The following is an 8,809-nucleotide window of genomic DNA, read 5'->3' on the forward strand; positions in this document are numbered from 1 at the left end:
AATATAGTCATGATTGTATTTTAACTTTATACTGGTTTATGCACATTGTTTGTAAGTGTAGTCTTAAGTTTTACTCAGTAGTAAGTCAGGAATTGGGTCTTTGCTGGGACAAAATGGTTTATTTCCCTAGTAGGCATCATACACTTAGAGAGAAACATTTTAGACCTATCTGCTGAAACACTAGATATAGTTTGTATTGTGTTGTGCCAGACCAGTGCTTTGATTTGGCAGGCAAAGTGTCAGCTCTGATTTAACTTTTTTTTTCTCCTGTCTCTTGCAGGTTTGTGTGCAGCTTGGTTTACTACGGTCTGACCCTTAATGTGGGTGACTTAGGCGGAAATATTTATGCCAATTTAGCCCTGTCAGGCTTGATAGAAATCCCAGCATACCCAATCTGTATTTACTTGATTAACCAAAAATGGTAAGTATGGAATTTATTAACCCATTCACAATTTCCTTAGAACTTTTCTATAAGATAGGTTTTCTGTGTATCACACCTCCTAGCTTGTTTCTGTTGTGTGGAGCTTCCCGCTTCGATGTGAAAGTGCCATTGATTTATGTCTATTTCAAATAGCAGTTTAACTTGCTTTCAGTCGGTCACCTCACGGTGAGCCGTCCCTCTGGCTTGGGTGGGGTTGATGTAGCTCGTAGAAAGCTGCGCTGCCTGCAGGCTAACACTAGATAGCGTCCTTCCCACCGCTGCCCCGTGATCCCATCCTCGCTGCTGGGACTGAGCTATCCCGACCCCACTGTGTTTGGGCTGTCCTGTGGTCTCCTGGAATAGCAGTACCTCTGTGAGCTACTGTGAGAGCAGAGCAGATATTCTGCCTTTTCTTGAACCACGATACATTGAGAGACATTGTCCAATGTCACTCAGTTTTTGTAGAATTTCCTCCCAGTTTCTGCTCTGTGTCTCCAGAGGAGTTTTACAAATGTCACACACAGCAGGAAGCAGCCCCAAATCCTAGAAATTTTCAGTCGCTGTATAAAGTTGGCGCTCATTTTGTTAAGTGTGCAGCAGAAGCTTGTTTAAAAACGGTGTGAGAAGAGGTGTTGGTGGAAGATGGAATTCAGAATTCCCAACTGCAAAGAAAGAGTCAGTGGATTCAGAGGATTCATTACTCTGCAACCCACAAACCTAATGCAGAATATAAACTTTTGTTATCTTTGCGTATCAGGTTTGGTCGGAAGCGAACATTGAGTGCATTTCTGTTCCTGGGAGGATTGGCTTGTCTTATTGTCATGTTTCTGCCTAAGAAGAGAGGTAAGTAGTTTTTTGTTTCTGAAGTATGTGATAAGAACTGGTAAAAGCAGCAGCCTACGGCATAATAATTTGATGGCTGCTGGGAGATTAGGCTCATGCCATATGTGAGTCTCAATACTTGAAGCCAGAGAAGCCAAGTCATTAGAATAAAAGAATAAGCATTAACCTCCCTAAGACCTTAGAGAAAACTTCTTAGTAAGGTTTGGGTTTGAATTTTTGCTTTTGGATTCTGCCCCTTACTTCTGTTCACATTAGTTGCTCATTTCCAGTGTTTTTGACATAATCCCAATGAATGATATTTCTTGTGGTATCTCCAATAGCTAGATGATAAGTTAGTGTAAGTAGTATCCATGCAACTTGGATATAGCTCTCCAAGTGGAAGATCAGTGTCAGAAGATCTGAGTGATGGAGCAAGTTCCCATCTTTCCCACACTGCTCTGTAATATTCAAAAGTAGTGTGCTTGTGGTAATAGTAATGTGGGCCACATAACTTACAGCTTGGGAGAGCATTCTGATAACTTCTGAATTGGGGAATCTTTAAGAAATGTGAAATTAAACATCTTTTGTGTAAAGATGCACTAATGTTAATTTTCAGATTACTTAGCAATTTTTCTTTTTAAAACCAGATAGATAAATTCACCTTGCTTGTAAGATCTGGTTGTATATTACCTTTCATAAAGTAAGAGAATGTTTCAAATGCTTGAAGAGTGATTCAAGGAATTTAACATCTATGACAGAGTACAGAATTTGCTCTAGATGGCAGTAGGTCTAATAGGTAAAGCTTTTTTAAAGGGGTGGGACTAATAGGCGGTCAAATAGGTAAAGCTGTTTTTAAAGGGATGCAACTTGTTTTCAGAAGTATTCCAGGTGCTTCAGCATGGGCACTTGGAAATATTCTGGTTTGACTGGTACCAGTCACTAAGTACTTTTTTCATGTCATTCCAAACATAAGATGTGAAAAGAGAGGACAGAACTGTGAGACCCCAGGAAATCAGCTGTGTACTGAACTGCCCAAGTCAGGCAAGGGTGAAGTGCCTGTGGAAGTGAAAGGGCTCGCTGGCCAGAAGCAAGCACCTGTCTTCACTGGGCATGAGCTCTGATTTGCCTGTTAAAAGCAGAAAACACTGGCTGTCCTGATAAACTAAGCTGGATGGGAAATTTAGTGTGATTCTTCAAAGCACCTTCCTTTCAAAATAATAATGTTAGAAGAATATTGTCATACTGTAGAAATGACAATGAACAGGACTCTTGTTAAAAAAAAATGTACTCACTTTTGGAAAAAATATCTGTTATACTCTTCTTGAACTTTCTGATAGAACTAATTTAGTATTTAATTAGTGGTAGACTGAAAATATTGTGTTGTAGCTTCAGCTTTTAGATTCTTCACTAGATTCCTTTTCACACCATGCTATTGTGTGATTGAAATGCTTTGAGGTGTATTGGAGTGCTCAAAAGCCTTACAAGGGTCACATTTTCTCTCTCAGATACTGGAGTGTTTGCAGTGGTCAATAGTCGCTCTCTGTCTTTGCTGGGAAAACTGACAATCAGTGCTGCTTTTAATATTGTCTACATCTACACATCAGAACTTTATCCCACAGTCATAAGGTAACACAAGTTAATTTTTTTAAGTCTTCATTTTTCTGGTTCTCTTACATGATCTTAAATTTTTTCTATTAACTATAGTTTTTTATTTGATTTTTTCAGTTACATGTAATGGTTAGATGTAGTTTTACATCTGAAATTTCTTCCCTTATCATCTTCTCACTCCCTCTTCCATCAAGTTTGCAGTGTCCTCTTCAGACTAACTGTTTTTTATGTAACAGTAAAATAGGCCCTTAGCTGCTTGGCCTGCTTACAACTCCCGTTCTGCTAATGAAGATAACTATGGCACTGCAGATATTTCTTTCAATGAGTGCTTTATAAAACCAGACAACTCTATTATCATATGTGCTTAACCAGGAACACTGAAGATGACTGGTCAATAATCTTTGTAGAAGTAACTCGGTGCTTCACAGGCAGTCTGTGAGCAGCAGTAGGGGCAGAAGCACCCTCTGCTTGTGCTGACAGGGAAGACAGGAGCTTCTGCCATATGGGTGCATATGCTGGTCTGCCACCAGTGAAACCGTACTGTGGTGTTTTTCATGAGTGGGTAAATCTGATGACGAGTAGGATTTGAATAAATTAATTCAGCCAGAGTTTCAGACACAGGTAAGATGCATGAACTGAAAACACACTTGTTTTGCTTATGTGTGTATGTAAAAATTCTGAATGTAAAGGGGATTTTTGCATCATTTTAATCACAAAAAACACATTACATTCCTTTCTTGGGATGCTTTCACTTACATTTGACTTTTCATTGCCAGTTAATGTGCTCAGGGTCATGACTTTTTCCTTGAGTCTTTTTTCTTGCTCAGTAACATTTTTCAAAAGATTAATTATTTTTGTTTTTTTTCATAGGAATGTTGGAATGGGTGCCTGCTCCATGTTTTCCCGTGTTGGTGGAATCATTGCGCCTTTTGTCCCTTCATTGGTTTGTCTGAACTTCTGTTACATTTCTTTTTCTTTTGTGGTTCTGGTGTATCAGGCTTACAGAGATGGGAATGTTTGGGATAAATTTCATTTATAAATTAAGATACATAAATTGCCTCTCTTAACAATATCATGGTAGGCCAAAAGCATTGAAATATCTTCTGTATGATTAGACAAAACCTCAGCATTATTTAATTTAGAAGATATTTTAGCTCTGTAGGAATTTTGGGACCTATCTAGTGGACCTTAAAATATAATTATTTTCAAATCACCAAGATGGTGATACCAAATTTGAAACCCTGCACAAGCAATAGCAAAACACCCATGTGGTTAAAAGAATTGCTGCATCAAACTTAGGCATATGGGCTCAATAACTCATATTTTAGAGAAAAAGTTTGTTTTAATGTCAGTACACTTTATTAAATATCCATGGGTTATAAATATCAGCATAGCAGTTTGCCTTTCAGTAAATGAAGGTGATGTGGAGATCTGATACACTGGCAAGGCAAAGAAGGATTCTAAAGAACAAAACATGGGGATGATACCATTACTTTCCTGTGCTTATGTGTACGTAGGTAAAAAGTGTGCCAGTTTTTCCCAGCTGTTTGCTGAGGCCCTGTGACAATTCCTTTAATGTGACAGATTTTATCTCAGGTAATTTTCCTCTCTGCCATTTGCCATTTTACATGTGAGGCAGAAGGTTAGCAAAAGGGCAGGTGAGCACAGAGTGCCTTTTAATCTGCAGAACGAAGCACTGGGCAGGTGAGAGCGTGAGCACCTCTGGGGAGCAACAGGCAAAGCCAAGGCTGCTGCCAGTCTGCCAGGTGGATTTAATAGGCAGCTTTTATGTAGCAGCTGGGGTATTCATTATATTGTGTCTGCCAGAGATTTGATACTGCATGAGACACAAATCTTGGATCATAATGTTTGAAGAAGTTCCATGAAAATGAAAGTAGTTCTGGTTATATAACAAATGAACTCTGATTTGAGAAAATAATCAATAATTTATGTGTTTCACCATTTCTTCCAGTATTTTAAAAAATTTTCAGTGTCTTGCCTGGAGATCTCATAATAGTAAAAAGAGCAGAAGTTAACTGCTGAGATAAGAGATTAAATGTTGGTCTTTTATTTGATCACAGCCTGTTATTTTCATCAATTTAGAATTGCTCTCTAAAATGTGAATTTTTGAAACAAACAGCTAAACTCTTTCCTGGTTTTAAAGTGAGCCTTCTTTACTGTGAAAACGGGGACAGGCATCAGAAGAGGAGTATAAACATTGCTTGGGCTGTCACAGATGATGCCAGGAATGCCAAAGCTCAGTTGAAGCTAAAACTAGCAAGGAGCATAAATAGGGATTCTGTCAGCTAAAGAAAATATGCCTGTTGATGAATGGGAGGGGCATCCCATTGGTGGGAGACATGGAATAAGCTGAAATACTTGTGCTTCAGTCTTGAGAGATAAACTTCTCTCCAATACTCTGCCTGTCAGCACAGTTGAGGAAGCAGAAGGCCAGCAAACAGTAGGAGGAGCAGTAGGTTCAAGAACACTTAGGGCTGAAAGCTTTCCATTCCATGGGGTAAGATTCCATAAGAATGGTTGTGATAGTGGAGCAAGTGTTCATCATCTGTGGTAAACCACTATTGTGGTGAAGGATCACTGGTAGCTGTGGGAGGAAAAAGGCTCATCCTGTGTGTATCTTCAATACCAGAAATGGAACCCAGGTATTACAGCCTGAGCACCTCTAACTCAGTCTGTGGGATGATTGAGACATGACCTCCCAGAATCTGTTTATTAGCATGTGAAGGCAAGGAAGGTAATTGGGACCAGTGAACATGGATTTATTAAGGACAATTCCTTCTCAGCCAGCTTGATTTGATAGTCAGCCATTTCATCATGGAGGGCAATATGGATGAGGAAAGGGAGGAGAGCAGGGAAGGCTTTTGACACTATCCCACATTGTTAGCATATGTTTATCACAAGTTTTGGCTTGGGGGTTAGATAAGAAATTTGGAAAATAATGTTTTTAAGAGGCATAATGCAGCCTGGAACAATCTAGTGCGGGGGGGGGGGGGGGGGGGTATGTGCACGGGGAGTCTCTATCCTTGGAGATTTTTTGCTATTTGATGATGTGAAGCAGTGATTGACCTTATCTAATTGAGGCTGTAATTGTGCTTAGAGTAGGTGGTTGGCCTAGATGGCCTCAAGAGATCTCCAAGCAGCATGTCTGTGTTTCTGGGGTATCTATTCCCTTCTACAGAGGAATGTTATATTTGTTAAAAAGTACATACATTAGAGGCAAGAATTGAGTTCAAAGTCAGCAGATGTTTCTTTTAAAGTTCTTGACAAAATCTGTGGGGTTCTAATAGTATTGACAAGGTACTATTGGCAATACTGGTAAAAAACCCAGCCAAACAAAAAAACCCACAGCAGAAGGATTGGTGACTTTTGTGCTAAATAGGAACACAAACACTGCCAGAGGGAATGGTTGTAAAGGCTAGGTCCTTTAATATGCAGCATGAACTACAAGGAACCAATCTCAACCTAACTCTGTTATTTTTTCCAGAAATCTGTACAGTGGTCTCTGCCTTACATTGTGTTTGGAGCAACTGGTCTGTTGTCTGGGCTCTTAAGCTTGTTGTTGCCAGAGACCTTAAACAGCCCTTTGCTAGAAACTATTTCAGACCTGCAGGTGTGCTCCTACTGGAGGCTGGGTGATGAAGCCATGTCACTGCAAGCCCTAGATGGCTCACAGGTACACTAATTTTTTCCTAGTACTTTTCTGTTGTGTTTATCTCAGCTGTCAGCTTGAATCTGCTACTCTAAATAGATTAGGGTAGTGATTCTTGGCCTGTGGAGGATAGGCCCCAAGCAGAAGATAGTGTAGCAGCCCTACCATCATGTCTGAAATGTTTTCTGGAAATGCAGGCTGAAATATAGCTGGATTAATTCATCCCTTCAAGGCCACAAGCTTACAACATTTCCCTTTGGGATAAAGTGATGTCTTTGTGTCTCTAATCTCTAAAACTGATTGCTTCAGCCAAAGCTGGACACTGAAGCTTGAGAAGCCTTAGATGTTAACAAAACCAGAAGCCTGTTTGTGAAGGGCTGCTCTCAAAGGCACACACTACTTCTGACCTGCCCCAGCTATTTTGCAGTGCCAGTTACCAGGTCTGTCCTAGACAGGCTCTGAATGGGTTAAAGCCAGAATAACCTCAGATCTCTCCCACTATTGACTCTGGGAAATGAGATTCATTGAAAATACTGGAACTACAAAACTCCCACGTATAACCATAAATATATGTGGCAGCAGGATGTTTTTCAATGAGGTTTCCTTGAATTGTGATTTTCAGATCACTTTATTTTGTTAAACTCCTGGACACCTCTCTGGGTGACTGTGTCTTCCACTCACGTGGAGGTTTTTTGATGTGGTTAATTATCTCTGAATGAAGTGGGATTAGAAAGAAGTAGCTAGAGAGCTGGGAGTGGATGTTTGAATCTGGATAAAGTTTTAAAGCTTAAATCCTGGTCCCAAAACTTGAAGTATGGAGGGACTTACAGAAATAGAATAAGTGGTCAAAAGACTTGAAGGTAAACGCTTAACAAACAATGTTAGTTGCCCCATTAGGCTGAGATGAGACAGGATTCTTTTAACACCTTTACTTTCATTTGAATAGTTGTTGGTCAGGCACTCTAACATTCACAGGTAGTCATATTTATTTTCACTGAAATCATGTACTGTTAGAGTAGGGTCATTTGCTTCCTATCAGAAGCTTCAATGCGTTGCCTTGTTTACCAAGTTTAGCTGTAATAGTTCTTGAGAGGACAGCACAGTTTAGTGACAAAAGCACCCTTGAAGAAAGGCTGAAAAAGGCAGCCCTGTAACCCTTAATTTTATACTTTAGCTACTTTACATGCTTATTTTATAAACATTTTCAACCATACTGGATAATGTGTTATGGCACCACGTTCTTGCTGACTACACAGATCCATCATATACGTTTACATCAGCTGTTATTTTGGTAATTACACGATTATTACGTCTTAATTGTGCAGATGGCTTACCAATGAAAGCAGTTTTTGTAAGCAGTGCAGGTGCTCCAGCTTATAGGTGGGAAGTAACATTTTTCATTTCTTCTTTAACCAACTACAGTCAGTATTACCCTTTGAGGTGACAAGTATTGTCTGTTAGTATTCCCATAAATTGGTTAGCTTATGTCAGTCAGTCCTCTCAGGTTTAAATCTTCTTTCCTTATCCTTCTGTAGGCTTAAAAATCCCAACCTCAACAGAACCCACTAAAGGGGGTGTTGTTCTGAATGGTTTTCAGGAACATTTTGCTCAGACGGATTAAAATTACTGAATCCGAATAAAAAAGTCATTGGTTCAGGCCTTGACTAATCCTGTAACTTCAGTGAAGTTATATCTGGAATGCATTAGGGATTATTTTAAAGCTCGCAAAGAAAGTGCTGATAAAATGGAAAGCTGTTAAACATTAACCCTATTTGACAAGGCCATGAGAGGTCTTATGAAGCTGTTGTGAGAAAGATTTAGAATTTATTTGGCATATCCTGAATTCCCTCTGTGGAATCCATTGTCCTTTTGTACCATTTTCAAGATAACATGTGTTCTGATTGCCCAGAACGGAGGTTTTGTTCCTGTTAACATACATGATTATGATATTCAAGTTGGACAGCAGCCAGTAATAGCCTGACTTTCCTCAAATAGTTTTAGAAATCTAGGAAAAAAAAAGCCTAACATGGTTCCCTTTACATCTTCTGACAGGTTGTAGTGCTCAAACTGTTTGAAATTCCTTTGCAGTTAACGCACATTGCTGTAGCAAAGCTCCTCTGAAGAGAGATCTAAAGCTACAGATTTTGCTTGCATGGTACTGTCAGTCAGGAGCACTATTTCCTATTCTCTATTTTTCACCCTCTCTTCTCACTCTTCTTAGCATATGACTAGGCAGGCAGAGGTCTTAGGATGGATGCAAGCATATTGGGGAAAAAATCCTAAATAAT

At 39.5% G+C, this 8,809-nt stretch overlaps 1 protein-coding gene across 2 annotated transcripts in view; it reads left to right on the top strand.

The window, feature by feature from the left end:
* The window catches only part of SLC22A15 (solute carrier family 22 member 15), a 40,468-nt gene that overhangs the window by 22,470 nt on the left and 9,189 nt on the right, over positions 1-8,809 (top strand). For both annotated transcript variants that reach the window (XM_059838061.1, XM_059838062.1), the window contains 5 exons: positions 281-421; positions 1,179-1,264; positions 2,749-2,869; positions 3,722-3,794; positions 6,357-6,545. In XM_059838061.1, coding sequence (XP_059694044.1) covers positions 281-421; positions 1,179-1,264; positions 2,749-2,869; positions 3,722-3,794; positions 6,357-6,545 — 610 coding nt within the window. The remainder of the gene's footprint in view (positions 1-280; positions 422-1,178; positions 1,265-2,748; positions 2,870-3,721; positions 3,795-6,356; positions 6,546-8,809) is intronic.

Source organism: Haemorhous mexicanus, chromosome 2, assembly GCF_027477595.1.
Source record: "Haemorhous mexicanus isolate bHaeMex1 chromosome 2, bHaeMex1.pri, whole genome shotgun sequence".
In the NCBI taxonomy this organism is placed as follows: domain Eukaryota; kingdom Metazoa; phylum Chordata; class Aves; order Passeriformes; family Fringillidae; genus Haemorhous; species Haemorhous mexicanus.